This window comes from Pseudophryne corroboree, chromosome 3 (assembly GCF_028390025.1).
Source record: "Pseudophryne corroboree isolate aPseCor3 chromosome 3, aPseCor3.hap2, whole genome shotgun sequence".
In the NCBI taxonomy this organism is placed as follows: domain Eukaryota; kingdom Metazoa; phylum Chordata; class Amphibia; order Anura; family Myobatrachidae; genus Pseudophryne; species Pseudophryne corroboree.
This window is the reverse complement of record NC_086446.1, coordinates 596,056,892-596,079,717: the sequence shown is the minus strand read 5'-3', so window position 1 is coordinate 596,079,717 and position 22,826 is coordinate 596,056,892. Positions and strand designations below refer to the sequence as shown.

At 48.9% G+C, this 22,826-nt stretch overlaps 1 protein-coding gene across 6 annotated transcripts in view; it reads right to left on the bottom strand.

The window, feature by feature from the left end:
* Positions 1–22,826, bottom strand: part of P4HA1 (prolyl 4-hydroxylase subunit alpha 1) — a 320,719-nt gene that overhangs the window by 184,181 nt on the left and 113,712 nt on the right. For all 6 annotated transcript variants that reach the window (XM_063961484.1, XM_063961482.1, XM_063961485.1 and 3 more), the window contains exon 2: positions 1,901–1,995. In XM_063961484.1, coding sequence (XP_063817554.1) covers positions 1,901–1,988 — 88 coding nt within the window. In that variant the 5' untranslated portion in view covers positions 1,989–1,995. The remainder of the gene's footprint in view (positions 1–1,900; positions 1,996–22,826) is intronic.

The window sequence follows — 22,826 nt, the reverse complement described above, 5'->3', positions numbered from 1 at the left end:
TTCTGGCACAGGTACACTTGTTCTTAACTAACGCTATCTTTATATCGACATGTAGAATGCTTAAGTGTCTGTATAATCACAGCGCTCATGTACAGGCGGATTTACTGGGGAGACCTTGCCCTGCAGTCCCGGAGACCAGTCGCAGCTATGCTTAGAAGATGGCACCCAGCGTCTCAGTCAGGGAGTAAGGGAGAGAGTGAGGCAGCTCCAGGGAAGGAAACACCAGCAGTAGATGGCGCCCTGGGCCTGGGGAGGAGCTACAGGTACTTTGGAGTCTTATTAAAGTGGGCATTAGTACACCCGACCTGTACTCCTATGCCCTGGTGGATATAGTCGGGTCCCTGCTCAGTGACAGTGTCCATGCCCAGCATCACAGTCCGTCTCCACAGACTGCGATCAGAACGCGATTTAATGGCGGGTCCCACCTGGGGGACCCTCTTACCTTCTCCCTTCGTAGCAGCCACGCGAACCAGAAGAGCACTGCGACTGTGTGCCCAATGTTGGAGCGCCCCCGCCTCAAGTACCCAGGAACTGAGCCAGCGGGAGTATGCGACTCCGCTGGGGAGGTGACGGATCCACAGCACAGAATGCTCTTGAAGTCTTCAAATAAAAAGCTTTTTCAGGGCTGCCCAGTGCAGCCCCCCTCTTAAGTGACCTGCAGGGCACAAACTCGAAACTGAGCTCACAGTGCCTGAAGGCGGGGTTATAGAGGAAGCCCCAATGCATCCTCGGACTGTAAAGCTTTAGCCTGTTGGTGCCTGGGTCAAGATCCATCGCTACACCCCAATGTTTCCCTGTGGAAACCAATGTACCCTGCTGCAGAAAATATATATTTTTTAAAACTAAAATTTAAAAGGACAATGCTTTAAAATAGCAAAAAACATTGGTGTTTTGCCCTTTTCAATTCTGGGCTTAAACAGATAAGCAAGCAGCGACCTTTACATGCCCCGCTGCTTAATATATAAACCTTTTCACCTACACCACAGATTTCACATTTAAAATATTTAGCCATTCTACTGGTCTTCAGTAGTTCACTGGCGGAGCGGCATGGCCCAGGCAAACCTCTTTTTCCACTGCTGAAAAATAACTTCTTAACTTATTACTTGTTCTCAAAAAAAAAAAATTTTAATTATAACATTTTTTAGTCTTTTGTTAAACTTTTTTTTTCTCATCCTCTAGCAGTTACAGATTACCTTTGTACCATTTCAAGTTATTCACTTGACTTGATATGCTTACATTTCAATAACCATTTCAATTAAAAAAAAAAAACAACACACAAGACAAATGGGGATGTTCTAAAACTTTTGACCAGTAATGTCTATTGGTGTACTTGCATTTGTAATTCGCAATCATTACATTTCATATTTACATATAAAACACACAAATCAGATGCCCAAGCAGGTAATCTATTGTGACCTACACACTTAAAGATTTCACTGAACGGTATGAACGTTCTCGTTCGTTAATGAAAGAGAACTCATTCATATCGTACAGTGTGTAGGCACCAACGATGAACGATGCGCGGCCCTGCGCTCTGTTATCGTTGGTGCCGGGTCGCTTATGCATGCAGGCTAATATGGACAATCTTGTCCATATTAGCATGCACTGCTATGGAGGTGACGGGGGGAGTGAAGAAACGTCACTCCCCCCGTCACCGGGTCGCCCGACTGCCGTATCTGCAGTTGGGCAGCTCGGCAGTGGGTCGCAGAGTGTGTAGGGCCCATAAGTTTGTGCTGCAGAGATCCAGTGTGGGATCTCAGTTCAATTATATCCTCATTTTTTAAGCAGCTTTTATTATGGCTGATTATAATTTAATTGCTGGCTGTACTCGTGTGCATGGTTTCAGTCTTGTATAAAGAAAAAGCTCCTACAATACATTTTCAGTAGAAAGAAGGCTTACCGATTGAAGTGAAGAAATCAGTATGTGCTTGACATAAGGAAAATAGCACCAAGGCGGGCAAGACATGTAGCACCTTCATGGCCTTCATTGTACACCTGTAGCAAAGTAATAATCACAATTAAAAGTGGAAATCACATTTTAATTAGCAAATAAGTTTTCCATTGGCCAAACAATAGCAATTGTTACCTACTGAATCTTAGGGGTGTGGTATGTGTTGCCGGCGGTCAGGCTCCCGACGACCAGCATACCGGCGCCGGAATCCCGGCCGTCGGCATACAGACAGCTGAGCAAGCACAAATGAGTCCCCTGCAGGCTCGATACGCCACCATGCTATCTATTCTCCCTCCAGAGGGGTCGTGGACCCCCAGAAGGGAGAAAAGAGGTCGGTATGCTGGTCGTCGGGAGCCCGGCCGCCAGCAAACAGAAGACCACCCGAATCTAATATCGCTTCCACATCGCACAAATAACCCGGTATCGACGCGGCATATTGCCGTGTCGAAACGGGTCAGTGTGCGATGTGAAAGCACCTTTGCCGAATTAGCGGGTCGCCTGACCCGGTAATTCAACCCGGTTAAAAAGAAGGGTTATTACCGGGTTGAATACCGGGTCAGGTCCAGTGTGAATGGGAGCCGTTTCGATGCGACACGGCTCCCATTCACAGCATAGGGAGAGGCGGCGCAGGAGATGAGCTCATCTCCCAGCGCCGCCTACACCCCCGCCCCTGCTGCTGCTGCGCCCCCCGCTGCTATGGCAACCGACCCGGTATATTGCCGGGTCGGAAAGCCAGCAGAGAAGAGCAAATGCCGGATCCCAACCGGTAAGGACACGTTTCTCTTACCGGGTGGGATCCGGCATTTGCGATCTGAGAGCGGCATTAGACAGCGCCCACTAGAGATTATTGTAGCTGCCACATTCCCTGAATAAAAGTAAACCCGTGGTGGTGTCATCATTGCACTACACTTCAACACCTGTACAGAAGAAATTAGTAAGGGCAAATTAAATTATAATAAAAAGATACAAACAGTCTCCATTCGTGGAAACAGAAGGTTGACCTCATCAGGCCATGTGCATTTACACTATGCTGGAGTAAAGCTCTGAGTGCATTAAAGAAAGTCTTATAAAACCTAGGTACAGTACAAGGTTGACATATGAAAGAATGCCTGGAGTGAAAGGATGTGAAACAGCAGCAGCGGTGAAGTTTTAGAAGGGCCATATACTGTACATACTAGGCAGAGGACTTTCACGGTGTAGAAGATGAAGGAAACAATAAAAGGTGCTCAGCAACCTATTTAGAATACCAAGGTTTAACCAAAGAAACAGAATAGATAAACAATGAAAAGAGATGGCATTGGCACTACCTTATTACACAGATAGGGTGCAGATAAAATAAATAAATAGGATGGACAGGAGCAACTTATTTAGAACGCAGGATCGTCGGAGCCTCAGGAGATATCGGAGTTCCCTTAACTCTTTATGACACCTTGTCCATGGACATTAAAAAATGTTATTTTAAAATAATAATAATAATAATAATAATAATTTACTTACCGATAATTCTATTTCTCATAGTCCGTAGTGGATGCTGGGGACTCCGAAAGGACCATGGGGAATAGCGGCTCCGCAGGAGACTGGGCACAAAAGTAAAAAGCTTTAGGACTACCTGGTGTGCACTGGCTCCTCCCCCTATGACCCTCCTCCAAGCCTCAGTTAGGATACTGTGCCCGGACGAGCGTACACAATAAGGAAGGATTTTGAATCCCGGGTAAGACTCATACCAGCCACACCAATCACACCGTACAACTTGTGATCTGAACCCAGTTAACAGCATGATAACAGAAGGAGCCTCTGAAAAGATGGCTCACAACAACAATAACCCGATTTTGTAACAATAACTATGTACAAGTAATGCAGACAATCCGCACTTGGGATGGGCGCCCAGCATCCACTACGGACTATGAGAAATAGAATTATCGGTAAGTAAATTCTTATTTTCTCTAACGTCCTAGTGGATGCTGGGGACTCCGAAAGGACCATGGGGATTATACCAAAGCTCCCAAACGGGCGGGAGAGTGCGGATGACTCTGCAGCACCGAATGAGAGAACTCCAGGTCCTCCTCAGCCAGGGTATCAAATTTGTAGAATTTAGCAAACGTGTTTGCCCCTGACCAAGTAGCTGCTCGGCAAAGTTGTAAAGCCGAGACCCCTCGGGCAGCCGCCCAAGATGAGCCCACTTTCCGTGTGGAATGGGCTTTTACAGATTTTGGCTGTGGCAGGCCTGCCACAGAATGTGCAAGCTGAATTGTACTACAAATCCAACGAGCAATCGTCTGCTTAGAAGCAGGAGCACCCAGCTTGTTGGGTGCATACAGGATAAACAGCCAATCAGATTTTCTGACTCCAGCCGTCCTGGAAACATACATTTTCAGGGCCCTGACTACGTCCAGCAACTTGGAATCCTCCAAGTCCCTAGTAGCCGCAGGCACCACAATAGGCTGGTTCAAGTGAAAAGCTGAAACCACCTAAGGGAGAAATTGAGGACGAGTCCTCAATTCTGCCCTGTCCGTATGAAAAATTAGGTAAGGGCTTTTATAGGATAAAGCCGCCAATTCTGAGACACGCCTGGCTGAAGCCAGGGCTAACAGCATTACCACTTTCCATGTGAGATATTTTAAGTCCACAGTGGTGAGTGGTTCAAACCAATGTGATTTTTGGAATCCCAAAACTACATTGAGATCCCAAGGTGCCACTGGAGGCACAAAAGGAGGCTGTATATGCAGTACTCCCTTGACAAACGTCTGAACTTCAGGAACAGAAGCCAGTTCTTTTTGGAAGAATATTGACAGGGCCGAAATTTGAACCTTAATGGACCCTAATTTGAGGCCCATAGACAGTCCTGTTTGCAGGAAATGCAGGAAACGACCCAGTTGAAATTCCTCTGTAGGGGCCTTCCTTGCCTCGCACCACGCAACATATTTACGCCAAATACGGTGATAATGTTGTACGGTTACATCCTTCCTGGCTTTGATCAGGGTAGGGATGACTTCATCCGGAATGCCTTTTTCCTTCAGGATCCGGCGTTCAACCGCCATGCCGTCAAACGCAGCCGCGGTAAGTCTTGGAACAGACATGGTCCCTGCTGGATCAGGTCCTTTCTTAGAGGTAGAGGCCACGGGTCTTCCGTGAGCATCTCTTGAATTTCCGGGTACCAAGTCCTTCTTGGCCAATCCGGAGCCACGAGTATAGTCTTTACTCCTCTCCTTCTTATGATTCTCAGTACTTTTGGTATGAGAGGAAGAGGAGGGAACACATACACTGACTGGTACACCCACGGTGTTATCAGAGCGTCCACAGCTATTGCCTGAGGGTCCCTTGACCTGGCGCAATATCTGTCCAGTTTTTTGTTGAGGCGGGACGCCATCATGTCCACCTTTGGTTTTTCCCAACGGTTCACAATCATGTGGAAGACTTCTGGGTGAAGTCCCCACTCCCCCGGGTGAAGATCGTGTCCACTCCCGGAATGAACACTGCTGACAGTGCTATCACATGATTCTCCGCCCAGCGAAGAATCCTTGCCACTTCCATCATTGCCCTCCTGCTTCTTGTGCCGCCCTGTCTGTTTACATGGGCGACTGCCGTGATGTTGTCCGACTGGATCAACACCGGCTGACCCTGAAGCAGAGGTCTTGCCTGACTTAGGGCATTGTAAATGGCCCTTAGTTCCAGGATATTTATGTGAAGTGACGTTTCCATGCTTGACCACAAGCCCTGGAAATTTCTTCCCTGTGTGACTGCTCCCCAGCCTCTCAGGCTGGCATCCGTGGTCACCAGGACCCAATCCTGAATGCCGAATCTGCGGCCCTCTAGGAGATGAGCACTCTGTAACCACCACAGGAGAGACACCCTTGTCCTTGGAGACAGGGTTATCCGCTGATGCATTTGAAGATGCGATCCGGACCATTTGTCCAGCAGATCCCACTGAAAAGTTCTTGCGTGGAATCTGCCGAATGGAATCGCTTCGTAAGAAGCCACCATCTTTCCCAGGACCCTTGTGCATTGATGTACTGACACTTGGCCTGGTCTTAGGAGGTTCCTGACTAGGTCGGATAACTCCTTGGCTTTCTCCTCCGGGAGAAACACCTTTTTCTGTACTGTGTCCAGAATCATCCCTAGGAACAGCAGACGTGTCGTCGGAATCAGCTGCGATTTTGGAATATTTAGAATCCATCCGTGCTGTCGTAGTACTACTTGAGATAGTGCTACTCCGACCTCTAACTGTTCTCTGGACCTTGCCCTTATCAGGAGATCGTCCAAGTAAGGGATAATTAAGACGCCTTTTCTTCGAAGAAGAATCATCATTTCGGCCATTACCTTGGTAAAGACCCGGGGTGCGGTGGACAATCCAAACGGCAGCGTGTTAGGGTCTCCTGCCCTGTGCTGCCACGTCGTCATGGCAACCGGGAGACAAGTGCTAGCGGAGTGACCTGAGCGCAGCTGATACTCCGGTTCGGGTCTTTTGCTGTGCAGTGGTTATAGGCTCTGTGCATGGCAGGGGATCCGGTGCTGGTTTTTGTGCTCACAGTCTGTGAGGTCTGAGTGGGGCGTGGACAGCACCTGCTTTATAAGGCCTCTTCTCAGGGTAAGCAGATGCTGCTGAATCTTTGTTGGTTAGTCAGTTTCTGAAAGTTAGCCAGTACTGTGTAGCTTTGTATTTGTTTGTTGCTTACTGCAAATAGGCCTGGGGATTTGGTATTACACTCTGCCAATCCAGACCTAGCAGTAAGACTGGAGTCAGTCGTTTAGCTTGCTGGGGTTCTGTTACTACTCTGTGAACTTAGCAAGTTTGCGGCTGTATTCTAAGACTTGCCTGTCTAATCCTGTCTCACTGTGCTAGGTGTCAGGGGTCAGTTTAGTGGCAGTAAGCTGAACCTGTGCACTGCAAGTGAGAATTAGGATTGTGGAGACTCTCCTTGTGTCTATCATTCCATCTCTGACCAAGGAGTTTACTGCCACACCCGTTGGTAACCCTTTAGGGTTTTGCTGTTGCCCTTAGCAACAGCATTTCGGGTTCTCTACGTATTAAAACACAACATCTTGCTTTTCCCATCTGAGCAGTTCTAATACAAGGGAGATACCCAGTTCCTTAGCCTCTTGGCTTCTCTGTTCACTTTGTGTGTATTTTGTTAACCTATCACCTTCTGTGTACGTTATGTCATATTCCCCAGTCTGTCTGTAAGTCCATTTGTTTTGCATAACAGTTCAAACACCAGTACATTCCTGCAGGCACTGGAGTGCATAACAGTCCTGACACCAGTACTTTCCTGCAGGCACTGGTGTGCATAACACAGCGTCTGAAACCGATAGTGACAGTTCTGTACCACAAACCTGAGGTACCCTTGGTGAGAAGGGCAAATTGGGACATGGAGGTAAGCATCCTTGATGTCCAGAGACACCATATAGTCCCCTTCTTCCAGGTTCGCTATCACTGCTCTGAGTGACTCCATCTTGAACTTGAACCTTTTTATGCAAGTGTTCAAGGATTTCAGATTTAAAATGGGTCTCACCGAGTCGTCCGGCTTCGGTACCACAAACAGCGTGGAATAATACCCCTTTCCCTGTTGTAGGAGGGGTACCTTGATTATCACCTGCTGGGAATACAGCTTGTGAATGGCTTCCAATACCGCCTCCCTGTCGGGGAGAGACGTTGGTAAAGCAGACTTCAGGAACCGGCGAGGGGGAGACGTCTCGAATTCCAATTTGTACCCCTGAGATATTACCTGCAGGATCCAGGGGTCCACTTGCGAGTGAGCCCACTGCGCGCTGAAATTCTTGAGACGGGCCCCCACCGTGCCTGAGTCCGCTTGTAAGGCCCCAGCGTCATGCTGAGGACTTGGCAGAAGCGGGGGAGGGCTTCTGTTCGTGGGAAGAGGCTGTCTGCTGCAGTCTTTTTCCCCTTCCTCTGCCCCGGGGCAGATATGAGTGGCCTTTTGCCCGCTTGCCCTTATGGGGACGAAAGGACTGAGCCTGAAAAGACGGTATCTTTTTCTGCTGCGAGGTGACTTGGGGTAAAAAGGTGGATTTTCCAGCCGTTGCCGTGGCCACCAGGTCCGATAGACCGACCCCAAATAACTCCTCCCCTTTATACGGCAATACTTCCATATGCCGTTTGGAATCCGCATCCCCTGACCACTGTCGTGTCCATAATCCTCTTCTGGCAGAAATGGACATCGCACTTACTCTTGATGCCAGAGTGCAAATATCCCTCTGTGTATCTCGCATATATAGAAATGCATCCTTTAAATGCTCTATAGTCAATAATATATTGTCCCTGTCCAGGGTATCAATATTTTCAGTCAGGGAATCCGACCAAGCCACCCCAGCACTGCACATCCAGGCTGAGGCGATTGCTGGTCGCAGTATAATACCAGTATGTGTGTATATACTTTTAAGGATATTTTCCAGCTTCCTATCAGCTGGTTCCTTGAGGGCGGCCGTAACTGGGGACGGTAACGCCACTTGTTTTGATAAGCGTGTGAGCGCCTTATCTACGCTAGGGGGTGTTTCCCAACGCGCCCTAACCTCTGGCGGGAAAAGGTATAATGCCAATAACTTTTTAGAAATTAGCAGTTTTTTATCGGGGGAAACCCACGCTTCATCACACACCTCATTTAATTCATCTGATTCGGGAAAAACTACGGGTAGTTTTTTCACACCCCACATAATACCCTTTTTTGTGGTACTTGTAGTATCAGAAATGTTCAAAACCTCCTTCATTGCCGTGATCATGTAACGTGTGGCCCTACTGGAAAATACGTTTGTTTCCTCACCGTCGACACTGGAGTCAGTGTCCGTGTCTGGGTCTGTGTCGACCACCTGAGGTAACGGGCGCTTTAGAGCCCCTGACGGTGTTTGAGACGCCTGTACAGGTATTAACTGATTTGCCGGCTGTCTCATGTCGACAACAGTCTTTTGTAAAGTGCTGACACTATCACGTAATTCTTTCCATAAGACCATCCAGTCAGGTGTCGACTCCCTAGGGGGTGACATCACTAACACAGGCAATTGCTCCGCCTCCACACCATTTTCCTCCTCATACATGTCGACACAACGTACCGACACACAGCACACACACAGGGAATGCTCTGATAGAGGACAGGACCCCACTAGCCCTTTGGGGAGACAGAGGGAGAGTTTGCCAGCACACACCAGAGCGCTATATATATACAGGGATAACCTTATATAAGTGTTTTTCCCTAATATAGCTGCTGTATATATTTATATGCCAATTTAGTGCCCCCCCTCTCTTGTTTTACCCCGTTTCTGTAGTGCAGGACTGCAGGGGAGAGTCAGGGAGCCTTCCTCCAACGGAGCTGTGAGGAAAAAATGGCGCCAGTGTGCTGAGGAGATAGGCTCCGCCCCTTTTTCGGCTGCCTTTCTCCCGCTTTTTTATGTAAAAATTGGCAGGGGTTAAATACATCCATATAGCCCAGGAGCTATATGTGATGTATTTTTTGCCAAAAAAGGTGTTTTTATTGCGTCTCAGGGCGCCCCCCCCCAGCGCCCTGCACCCTCAGTGACCGGAGTGTGAAGTGTGCTGAGAGCAATGGCGCACAGCTGCAGTGCTGTGCGCTACCTTGTTGAAGACAGGACGTCTTCTGCCGCCGATTTTCCGGACCTCTTCCGTCTTCTGGCTCTGTAAGGGGGACGGCGGCGCGGCTCTGGGACCCATCCATGGCTGGGCCTGTGATCGTCCCTCTGGAGCTAATGTCCAGTAGCCTAAGAAGCCCAATCCACTCTGCACGCAGGTGAGTTCGCTTCTTCTCCCCTTAGTCCCTCGGTGCAGTGAGCCTGTTGCCAGCAGGTCTCACTGAAAATAAAAACCTAATTTAAACTTTTACTCTAAGCAGCTCAGGAGAGCCACCCAGATTGCACCCTTCTCGTTCGGGCACAAAAATCTAACTGAGGCTTGGAGGAGGGTCATAGGGGGAGGAGCCAGTGCACACCAGGTAGTCCTAAAGCTTTTTACTTTTGTGCCCAGTCTCCTGCGGAGCCGCTATTCCCCATGGTCCTTTCGGAGTCCCCAGCATCCACTAGGACGTTAGAGAAATTTGATTTTAATAAAATAAAAATTGGGGGGGGGGGGGTTTAATTAGGGCCTCATTTTCTTCTACTTTAACAGGGTCATCACTGGGATACACCGAAAACATGCAATGGGTCCATAAAGGGTTAACTAAACTCTAGCCATTCACTACTAAACTCTGTTTGAGTTGCCACATGGCCTTTTATCCATATGTTTATATTTCACCACATCACGGTAGGGATGCCGGCTGTCACAATACAGAAGCCGGCATCCCAATCTTTGAAATATCGACAGTGGCGAGGTAAGTATGTTGTTATCACCTCCCCCCTATCCCTTCCCGCAGCCTAACCCTAACTTTCCCCTTAGTGCCTAAATCCCCACCCCGAAGCCTAGCCCTATACTATGGTCAGGATGCCGGCTGTCACAATACAGATACCAGCATCCCAATCGTTGAAATCCTGACAGTGGCGAGGTAAGTATGTTGTCACCTCCACCAACCCCTTCCCACAGCCTAACCCTAACTTTCCCCTTAGTGCCTAAATCCCCACCCCGAAGCCTACCCCTATACTATGGTCAGGATGCCGGCTGTCACAATACAGATACCAGCATCCCAATCGTTGAAATCCTGACAGTGGCGAGGTAAGTATGTTGTCACCTCCACCAACCCCTTCCCACAGCCTAACCCTAACTTTCCCCTTAGTGCCTAAAGCCCCACCATCAAGCCTAACCCTAAGCTGCCCCTCCCCCGGCCCGCTATACTATGGCCGGGATGCCGGCTGTCAGGATACCAGCGTTTTTTTAATAAGTCACAGCGTCGTGCCTGTACTAACAGCATACTTTTTAAAAAAGTGTTTTTTATTGAATCAACATTTTGTTTAAATCAAGGTGGTTTAAACCAGCCAACCCTGACAAGTGACATGTGCCATGTGCTGATCTACAACTTTGAAATGAGCAAACCATACCATTCATATCATGGAGAGGGGGAGGGAATTAAAAATAAGAATTTACTCACCGGTAATTCTATTTCTCGTAGTCCGTAGTGGATGCTGGGAACTCCGTAAGGACCATGGGGAATAGACGGGCTCCGCAGGAGACTGGGCACTCTAAAAGAAAGATTAGGTACTATCTGGTGTGCACTGGCTCCTCCCTCTATGCCCCTCCTCCAGACGTCAGATAGGGAAACTGTGCCCGGAGGAACTGACACAACAAGGAAAGGATTTGGAATCCAGGGTAAGACTCATACCAGCCACACCAATCAATCACACTGTACAACTTGTGATAACCATACCCAGTTAACAGTATGAACAACAATTGAGCCTCATTTAACAGATGGCTCATAACAATAACCCTTTAGTTAAGCAATAACTATATACATGTATTACAGAGAGTCCGCACTTAGGACGGGCGCCCAGCATCCACTACGGACTACGAGAAATAGAATTACCGGTGAGTAAATTCTTATTTTCTCTGACGTCCTAGTGGATGCTGGGAACTCCGTAAGGACCATGGGGATTATACCAAAGCTCCCAAACGGGCGGGAGAGTGCGGATGACTCTGCAGCACCGAATGAGCAAAGGCAAGGTCCTCCTCAGCCAGGGTATCAAACTTGTAGAACTTAGCAAATGTGTTTGAACCCGACCAAGTAGCAGCTCGGCAAAGCTGTAAAGCCGAGACCCCTCGGGCAGCCACCCAAGAAGAGCCCACCTTCCTTGTGGAATGGGCTTTTACTGATTTAGGATGCGGCAATCCAGCCGCAGAATGAGCTTGCTGAATCGTGTTACAGATCCAGAGCGCAATAGTTTGCTTTGAAGCAGGAGCACCCAGCTTGTTGGGTGCATGCAGGATAAACAGCGAGTCAGTTTTCCTGACTCCAGCCGTCCTGGCTACATAGATTTTCAAAGCCCTGACTACATCCAGTAACTTGGAGTCCTCCAAGTCCCGAGTAGCCGCAGGCACCACAATAGGTTGGTTCAAATGAAACGCTGATACCACCTTAGGGAGAAATTGGGGACGAGTCCTCAATTCTGCCCTGTCCGTATGGAAGATCAGATATGGGCTTTTACATGACAAAGCTGCCAATTCTGACACACGCCTAGCTGAAGCTAAGGCCAACAGCATGACCACCTTCCACGTGAGATACTTTAGCTTCACGGTCTTAAGTGGCTCAAACCAGTGTGATTTCAGGAAATCCAACACAACGTTAAGATCCCAAGGTGCCACTGGAGGCACAAAAGGGGGCTTGATATGCAGCACTCCCTTAACAAACGTCTGAACTTCAGGCAGTGAAGCCAGTTCTTTTTGAAAGAAAATAGATAGGGCCGAAATCTGGACCTTTATGGACCCCAATTTTAGGCCCTTAGTCACCCCTGACTGTAGGAAGTGCAGAAAACGACCCAGCTGGAATTCCTCTGTTGGGGCCTTCCTGGCCTCACACCAAGCAACATATTTCCGCCATATGCGGTGATAATGCTTTGCCGTCACATCCTTCCTAGCTTTTATCAGCGTAGGAATGACTTCATCTGGAATGCCCTTTTCCGTTAGGATCCGGCGTTCAACCGCCATGCCGTCAAACGCAGCCGCGGTAAGTCTTGGAACAGACAGGGACCCTGCTGTAACAGGTCCTGTCTGAGAGGCAGAGGCCATGGGTCCTCTGAGATCATTTCTGGGTACCAAGTTCTTCTTGGCCAATCCGGAACGATGAGTATGGTTCTTACTCCTCTCTTTCTTACTATCCTCAGTACGTTGGGTATGAGAGGAAGAGGAGGGAACACATAAACCGACTGGTACACCCACGGTGTCACAAGTGTGTCCACAGCTATCGCCTGAGGGTCCCTTGACCTGGCGCAATATCTTTTTAGCTTTTTGTTGAGGCGGGACGCCATCATGTCCACCTGTGGCAGTTCCCAACGATTTACAATCTGTGTGAAGACTTCTTGATGAAGTCCCCACTCTCCCGGGTGGAGGTTGTGCCTGCTGAGGAAGTCTGCTTCCCAGTTGTACACTCCCGGAATGAACACTGCTGACATTGCTAGCACGTGATTCTCCGCCCATCGAAGAATCCTTGTGGCTTCTGCCATTGCCATCCTGCTTCTTGTGCCGCCCTGGCGGTTTACATGGGCGACCGCCGTGATGTTGTCTGACTGAATCAGTACTGGTTGGTTTTGAAGCAGGGGCTCTGCTTGACTCAGGGCGTTGTAAATGGCCCTTAATTCCAGTATATTTATGTGTAGTGAAGTCTCCAGACTTGACCACTGTCCCTGGAAGTTTCTTCCCTGAGTGACTGCCCCCCATCCTCGGAGGCTTGCATCCGTGGTCACCAGGACCCAGTCCTGTATGCCGAACCTGCGGCCCTCGAGAAGATGAGCACTCTGCAGCTACCACAACAGAGACACCCTGGCCCTTGGGGACAGGGTGATCAACCGATGCATCTGAAGATGCGATCCGGACCATTTGTCCAACAGATCCCACTGAAAGTTCCTTGCATGGAACCTGCCGAAGGGAATTGCTTCGTAAGAAGGCACCATCTTTCCCAGGACTCGCGTGCAGTGATGCACAGACACCTGTTTTGGTTTCAGGAGGTCCCTGACCAGAGATGACAATTTCTGGGCCTTCTCCACCGGGAGAAACACCTTCTTCTGTTCTGTGTCCAGAATCATGCCCAGGAAAAGCAGACGTGTCGCAGGAATCAGCTGCGACTTTGGGATATTCAGAATCCAGCCGTGCTGTTGCAACACTTCCTGAGAGAGTGCTACGCTGACCAACAACTGCTCTCTGAACCTCGCCTTTATGAGGAGATCGTCCAAGTACGGGATAATTATAACTCCCTTCTTCCGAAGGAGTATCATCATTTCGGCCATTACCTTGGTAAATATTCTCGGTGCCGTGGAGAGACCAAACGGCAACGTCTGGAATTGGTAATGACAGTCCTGTACCACGAACCTGAGGTACTCCTGGTGAGGTGGGTAAATGGGGACATGCAGGTAAGCATCCTTGATGTCCAGCGACACCATAAAATCCCCCTCTTCCAGGCTTGCAATAACCGCCCTGAGCGATTCCATTTTGAACTTGAATTTCTTTATATAAGTGTTCAAGGATTTTAAATTCAGAATGGGTCTCACCGAACCGTCCGGTTTCGGTACCACAAACATTGTGGAATAGTAATCCCTTCCCTGTTGAAGGAGGGGGACCTTGATTATCACCTGCTGGAGGTACAGCTTGTGAATTGCCGCCAGGACTACCTCCCTTTCCCTGGGAGCAGCTGGCAAGGCTGATTTGAGGTAACGGCGAGGGGGAGTCGCCGCGCACTCCAGCTTGTATCCCTGAGATACAATTTGTACAGCCCAGAGATCCACCTGTGAGCGAACCCACTGGTCGCTGAAGTTTCGGAGACGCGCCCCCACCGCACCTGGCTCCGCCTATGGAGCCCCAACGTCATGCGGTGGACTTAGTGGAAGCAGGGGAGGATTTTTGTTCCTGGGAACTGGCTGCCTGGTGCAGCTTCTTTCCTCTACCCTTGCCTCTGGCCAGAAAGGATGCGCCTCTGACCCGCTTGCTTTTCTGAGGCCGAAAGGACTGCATTTGATAATACGGTGCTTTCTTAGGCTGTGAGGGAACCTGAGGTAAAAAGTCGACTTCCCAGCTGTTGCTGTGGATACGAGGTCCGAGAGACCGTCCCCAAACAACTCCTCACCCTTATAAGGCAAAACCTCCATGTGTTTTTTAGAATCAGAATCACCTGTCCACTGCCGAGTCCAAAATACTCTCCTGGCAGAAATGGACATTGCATTAATTCTAGATGCCAGCAGGCAAATGTCCCTCTGTGCATCCCGCATATACAAGACGACATCTTTTATATGTTCTAGGGTTAGCAAAATAGCATCCCTGTCGAGGGAATCAATGTTGTCTGACAGGGTATCTGTCCATGCTGCTGCAGCACTACACATCCAGGCTGAAGCAATAGCAGGTCTCAGTAGAGTACCAGAGTGTGTATACACAGACTTCAGGATAGCTTCCTGCTTTCTATCCGCAGGCTCCTTTAGGGCGGCCGTATCCTGAGACGGCAGTGCCACCCTTTTAGATAAGCGTGTGAGCGCCTTGTCCACCCTAGGGGATGTTTCCCAACGTAACCTATCCGTTGGAGGGAAAGGGTACGCCATCAGTAACCTCTTAGAAATCACTAGTTTCTTATCAGGGGAACTCCACGCTTCTTCACACAATTCATTTAATTCATCAGATGGGGGAAAAGTCACTGGCTGCTTTTTCTCCCCAAACATAATACCCTTTTTGGTGGTAACCAGGTTAACGTCAGAAATGTGCAATACATCTTTCATTGCAGTAATCATGCATCGGATGGCCTTTGTAGACTGTACATTTGTCTCATCCTCATCTACACTGGAGTCAGACTCCGTGTCGACATCAGTGTCCACCATCTGAGCTAGCGGGCGTTTATGAGCCCCTGACGGCTTCAGAGTCGCCTGGGCAGGCACGGGCTGAGACCCCGGCTGTCCCAAGGCTGCTGCGTCATCGAACCTTTTATGTAAGGAGTTGACACTGTCGGTTAAGACCTTCCACATACCCATCCAATCAAGTGTCGGCCCCGTCGGAGGCAACACCACACTTATCTGCCCTTGCTCCGCCTCCACGTAACCCTCCTCATCAAACATGTCGACACAGCCGTACCGACACACCACACACACACAGGGAATGCTCTGACTGAGGACAGGACCCCACAAAGTCCTTTGGGGAGACAGAGAGAGAGTATGCCAGCACACACCACAGCGCTATATAACACAGGGATTTACACTATAATAAGTGATTTTTCCCAATAGCTGCTTAATTATCTTATTTGCGCCTAAATTTATGTGCCCCCCCCTCTCTTTTTTACCCTTCTTGTATCAGGATACTGCAGGGGAGAGCCTGGGGAGCTGCTTCCAGCGGTTCTGTGAAGGGAAAATGGCGCTGGTGTGCTGAGGAAGAAGGCCCCGCGCCCTCAGCGGCGGGCTTCTGTCCCGCTGTTTCTGACTAAAAAATGGCGGGGGTTTTTACACATATACAGTCACAGACTGTATTATGTGTATTTTTATGCCAAAGGTATTTTTAATGCTGCCCAGGGCGCCCCCCCCCAGCGCCCTGCACCCTACAGTGACCAGAGTGTGTGGTGTGCTGTGGGAGCAATGGCGCACAGCTGCGGTGCTGTGCGCTACCTTAATGAAGACAGGAGTCTTCTGCCGCCGATTTCATCGCTTCTCTTCTGTCTTCTGGCTCTGCAAGGGGGACGGCGGCGCGCCTCCGGGAACGGACGATCGAGGTCAGGCCCTGTGTTCGAACCCTCTGGAGCTAATGGTGTCCAGTAGCCTAAGAAGCACAAGCTAGCTGCAAGCAGGTAGGTTTGCTTTTCTCCCCTCAGTCCCACGTAGCAGTGAGTCTGTTGCCAGCAGATCTCACTGAAAATAAAAAACCTAACAAATACTTTCTTTCTAGCAAGCTCAGGAGAGCCCACTAGGAGCACCCAGCTCTGGCCGGGCACAGATTCTAACTGAGGTCTGGAGGAGGGGCATAGAGAGAGGAGCCAGTGCACACCAGATAGTACCTAATCTTTCTTTAGGAGTGCCCAGTCTCCTGCGGAGCCCGTCTATTCCCCATGGTCCTTACGGAGTTCCCAGCATCCACTAGGACGTCAGAAAAATAAAAATTACCTCCACACCACAAAATCTCTTATCTCAAAATGTTACTATATCCGATCACATGCTTCAGTATAGTCTCACATGCCCTCATACTGCTGCCTACCATAAACATCTCCAAAGTCTACAGACCGCAAGCACTTCAAACCGCTCCCTCATTACACTTGGTCCTCCCTAAATATCCCCTAACCAAAAATGGTTTCGACAAGCCTACATGATATGATAAGAACTCATGAGTACAACAGTGCAGTTATGGCAGCACTTTAGAAATACAGTGCATCCTAAAAGTATTCACAGTGCTTCACTTTTTCCACATTTTGTCAGGTTACAGCCTTATTCCAAAACGGAATAAATTAATTTTTTCCCCTCAAAATTCTACACACATAAAACCCCATAATGACATTGTGAAAAAAATTTTTAGATGATTTTTCACATTTATTAAAAAAAATAAGAATTTACTTACCGATAATTCTATTTCTCGTAGTCCGTAGTGGATGCTGGGGACTCCGTCAGGACCATGGGGTTTAGCGGCTCCGCAGGAGACAGGGCACAATAATAAAAGCTTTAGGATCAGGTGGTGTGCACTGGCTCCTCCCCCTATGACCCTCCTCCAAGCCTCAGTTAGGATACTGTGCCCGGACGAGCGTGCATAATAAGGAAGGATATTGAATCCCGGGTAAGACTCATACCAGCCACACCAATCACACCGTACAACCTGTGATCTGAACCCAGTTAACAGTATGATAACAACGAAGGAGCCTCTGCAAAGATGGCTCACAACAAGAATAACCCGATTTTTGTAACAATAACTATGTACAAGTATTGCAGACAATCCGCACTTGGGATGGGCGCCCAGCATCCACTACGGACTACGAGAAATAGAATTATCGGTAAGTAAATTCTTATTTTCTCTAACGTCCTAAGTGGATGCTGGGGACTCCGTCAGTACCATGGGGATTATACCAAAGCTCCCAAACGGGCGGGAGAGTGCGGATGACTCTGCAGCACCGAATGAGAGAACTCCAGGTCCTCCTCAGTCAGGGTGTGCCCCTGACCAAGTAGCATCTCGGCAAAGTTGTAAAGCCGAGACCCCTCGGGCAGCCGCCCAAGATGAGCCCACTTCCTTGTGGAATGGGCTTTTACTGATTTTGGCTGTGGCAAGCCTGCCACAGAATGTGCAAGCTGAATTGTACTACAAATCCAGCGAGCAATCGTCTGCTTAGAAGCAGGAACACCCATCTTGTTGGGTGCATACAGGCTAAACAGCGAGTCAGATTTTCTGACTCCAGTCGTCCTGGAAACATATATTTTCAGGGCCCTGACAACGTCAAGTAACTTGGAGTCCTCCAAGTCCCTAGTAGCCGCAGGTACCACAATAGGTTGGTTCATGTGAAAAACAGAAAACACCTTAAGGAGAAATTGAGGACGAGTCCTCAATTCTGCCCTGTCAGAATGAAAAATTAAGTAAGGGCTTTTATATGATAAAGCCGCCCATTCTGACACACGCCTGGCTGAAGCCAGGGCTAATAGAATCTTCACCTTCCATGTGAAATATTTTAATTCCACAGTGGTGAGTGGATCAAACCAATGTGACTTTAGGAAACTCAAAACAACATTGAGATCCCAAGGTGCCACTGGGGGCACCAAAGGAGGCTGTATATGCAGTACCCCTTTTACAAACGTCTGAACTTCAGGCACTGAAGCCAGTTCTTTCTGGAAGAAATTCGACAGGGTCGAAATTTGAACCTTAATGGACCCTAATTTTAGGCCCATAGACAGTCCTGTTTTCAGGAAATGTAGGAAACGACCCAGTTGGAATTCCTCTGTAGGGACCTTCTTGGCCTCACACCACGCAACATATTTTCGCCAAATGCGGTGAAAATGTTTTGCGGTTACATCCTTCCTGGCTTCGACCAGGGTAGGGATGACTTCATCTGGAATGCCCTTTCAGGATCCGGCGTTCAACTGCCATGCCGTCAAACGCAGCCGCGGTAAGTCTTGGAACAGACAAGGCCCCTGCTGGAGCAGGTCCTCTCTTAAAGGTAGAGGCCACGGTTCTTCCGTGAGCATCTCTTGAAGTTCCGGGTACCAAGTCCTTCTTGACCCATCCGGAACCACGAGTATCGTTCTTACTCATCTCCTTCTTATGATTCTCAGTACTTTTGGTATGAGATGCATAGGAGGGAACACATACCCTGACTGGTACACCCACAGTGTTACCAGAGCGTCCACCGCTATTGCCTGAGGGTCCCTTGACCTGGCGCAATATCTGTCTAGTTTTTTGTTCAGGCGGGACGCCATCATGTCCACCTTTGGTTTTTCCCAACGGTTTACAATCATGTGGAAGACTTCCCGCTGAAGTCCCCACTCTCCCGGGTGGAGGTTATGCCTGCTGAGGAAGTCTGCTTCCCAGTTTTCCACTCCCGGAATTAACACTGCTGAGAGTGTTATCACATGATTTTTCGCCCAGCGAAGAATCCTTGCAGTTTCTGCCATTTCCCTCCTGCTTCATGTGCCGCCCTGTCTGTTTACGTGGGCGACTGCCGTGATGTTGTCCCACTGGATCAATACCGGCTGACCTTGAAGCAGAGGTCTTGCTAAGCTTAGAGCCTTGTAAATTGCCCTTAGCTCCAGTATATTTATGTGGAGAGAAGTCTCCAGACTTGATCACACTCCCTGGAAATTTTTTCCTTGTGTGACTGCTCCCCAGCCACTCAGGCTGGCATCCGTGGTCACCAGGACCCAGTCCTGAATGTCGAATCTGCGGCCCTTTCATAGATGAGCACTCTGCAGCCACCGCAGAAGAAAACACCCTTGTCCTTGGAGACAGGGTTATCCGCTGATGCATCTGAAGATGCGATCCGGACCATTTTCCCAGCAGATTCCACTGAAAGGTTCTTGCGTGAAATCTACCGAATGGGATCGCTTTGTAAGAAACCACCATTTTTCACAGGACCCTTGTGCAATGATGCACTGATACCTTTCCTGGTTTTAGGTGGTTCCTGACTAGCTCGGATAACTCCCTGGCCTTCTTCTCCGGGAGAAAACATCCTTCTCTGGACTGTGTCCAGAATCATTCCTAGGAACATTAGACGTGTCGTCGGAAAAGCTGCGATTTTGGAATATTTAGAATCCACTCGTGCTGTCGTAGAACTACTTGAGATAGTGCTACTCCGACCGCCAACTGTTCTCTGGACCTTGCCCTTATCAGGAAAGCGTCCATATTTCTTTTAGGAAGAATCATTATTTCGGCCATTACCATGGTAAAGACCCGGGGTGCCGTGGACAATCCAAACGGCAGCGTCTGAACTGATAGTGACAGTTCTGTACCACGAACCTGAGATACCCTTGGTGAGAAGGGCAAAATTTGGACATGTAGGTAAGCGTCCCTGATATCCAGTGACACCATATCGTCCTGGTTCGCTATCACTGCTCTGAGTGACTCCATCTTGATTTGAACCCTTGTATGTAATTGTTCAAATCTTTTAGATCTCACCGAGCCGTTTGGCTTCAGTACCACAATATAGTGTGGAATAATACCCCTTCCCTTGTTGTAGGAGTGGTACTTTGATTATCACCTGCTGGGAATACAGCCTGTGAATTTTTTCCCAATACTGCCTCCCTGTCGGAGGGAGACGTTGGTAAAGCAGACTTCAGGAACTTGTGAGGGGAAGACGTCTCGAATTTCTAATGTACACCTGGGATACTACGTGTAGGATCCAGGAGTCCACTTGCGAGTGAGCCCACTGCGTGCTGAAACTCTTGAGATGACCCCCCACCGCACCTGAGTCCGCTTGTATGGCCCCAGCGTCATGCTGCGGACTTGGCAGAAGCTGTGGAGGACTTCTGTTCCTGGGAATGGGCTGTCTGCTGCAGTCTTCTTCCCTTTCCTCTAACCCTGGGCAGATATGACTGGCCTTTTGCCCGCCTGCCTTTATGGGTACGAAAGGACTGAGACTGAAAAGACTGTGTCCTTTTCTGCTGAGATGTGACTTGGGGTAACAAAAGTGGATTTTCCAGCTGTTGCCATGGCCACCAGGTCCGATGGACCGCCCCTTTATACGGCAATACTTCCATGTGCCGTCTGGAATCTGCATCACCTGACCACTGTCGTGTCTATAAACATCGTCTGGCAGATATGGACATCACATCTACTCTTGATGCCAGAATGCAAATATCCCTCTGTGCATCTCGCATATATAGAAATGCATCCTGAAAATGCTCTATAGTCAATAAAATATTGTTCCTGTCAAGGGTATCAATATTTTCAGTCAGGAAATCCGACCAAGCCCCCCCAGCGCTGCACATCCAGGCTGAGGCGATTGCTGGTCGTAGTATAACACCAGTATGTGTGTATATACTTTTTAGGATATTTTTCAGCTTCCTATCAGCTGGCTCCTTGAGGGCGGCCGTATCTGGAGACGGTAACGCCACTTGTTTTTATAAGCGTGTGAGCGCCTTATCCACCCTAAGGTGTGTTTTCCAACTCGCCCTCACTTCTGGCGGGAAAGGGTATACCTCAAATAATTTTCTATCGGAGGAAACCCACGTATCATCACACACTTTAATTTATCTGATTCAGGAAAAACTACAAGTAGATTATTCCCACCCTACATAATACCCTTATTTGTGGTACTTGTAGTATCAGAAATATGTAACACCTCCTTCATTGCCCTTAACATGTAACGTGTGGCCCTAAAGGAAAATACGTTTGTTTCTTCACCGTCGACACTGAAGTCAGTGTCCGTGTCTGTGTCTGTGTCGACCAACTGAGGTAAATGGGCGTTTTTACAAGCCCCTGACGGTGTCTGAGACGCCTGGACAGGTACTAATTTGTTTGCCGGCCGTCTCATGTCGTCAACCGACCTTGCATCGTGTTGACATTATCACGTAATTCCTAAATAAGCCATCCATTCCGGTGTCGACTCCCTAGAGAGTGACATCACCAATACAGGCAATTTGCTCCGCCTCCTCACCAACATCGTCCTCCTACATGTCGACACACACGTACCGACACACAGCACACACACAGGGAATGCTCTGATAGAGGACATGACCCCACTAGCCCTTTGGGGAGACAGAGGGAGAGTTTGCCAGCACACACCAAAAACGCTATAATTATACAGGGACAACCCCTTATACAAGTGTTTTCCCTTATAGCATTTTCACATATGTAATCATATCGCCAAATAAGTGCCCCCCCCCCCTCTCTGTTTTAACCCTGTTTCTGTAGTGCAGTGCAGGGGAGAGCCTGGGAGCCTTCCTCACAGCAGAGCTGAGCAGGAAAATGGCGCCGTGTGCTGAGGAGAATAGGCCCGCCCCCTAAAACGGCGGGCTCTTCTCCCGGAGTTTGTGAGATCTGGCAGGGGTTAAATACATCCATATAGCCTCAAGGGCTATATGTGATGTATTTTAGCCATAAAAAAGGTATAATACATTGCTGCCCAGGGCGCCCCCCCCAGCGCCCTGCACCCTCAGTGACCGCTGGTATGAAGTGTGCTGACAACAATGGCGCACAGCTGCAGTGCTGTGCGCTACCTTATGAAGACTGAAAGTCTTCTGCCGCCTGTTTCTGGACCTCTGGACCTCTTCAACTTCGGCATCTGCAAGGGGGGTCGGCGGCACGGCTCCGGGACGAACCCCAGGGTGAGACCTGTGTTCCGACTCCCTCTGGAGCTAATGGTGTCCAGTAGCCTAAGAAGCAAATCCATCCTGCACGCAGGTGAGTTTACTTCTCTCCCCTAAGTCCCTCGTAGCAGTGAGCCTGTTGCCAGCAGGACTCACTGAAAATAAAAAACCTAACTTAAACTTTTATTCTAAGCAGCTCAGGAGAGCCACCTAGATTGCACCCTTCTCGGCCGGGCACAAAAATCTAACTGAGGCTTGGAGGAGGGTCATAGGGGGAGGAGCCAGTGCACACCACCTGATCCTAAAGCTTTTATTATTGTGCCCTGTCTCCTGCGGAGCCGCTAAACCCCATGGTCCTGACGGAGTCCCCAGCATCCACTTAGGACGTTAGAGAAATTAAAAAACAACTCACACATGTACATAAGTATTTACAGCCTTTGCTCAACAGTTTGTTGATGCACCTTTGGCAGCAATTACAGCCTCAAGTCTTTTTGAATATGATGCCACAAGCTTGGCACACCTATCTTTGGGCAGTTTCGCC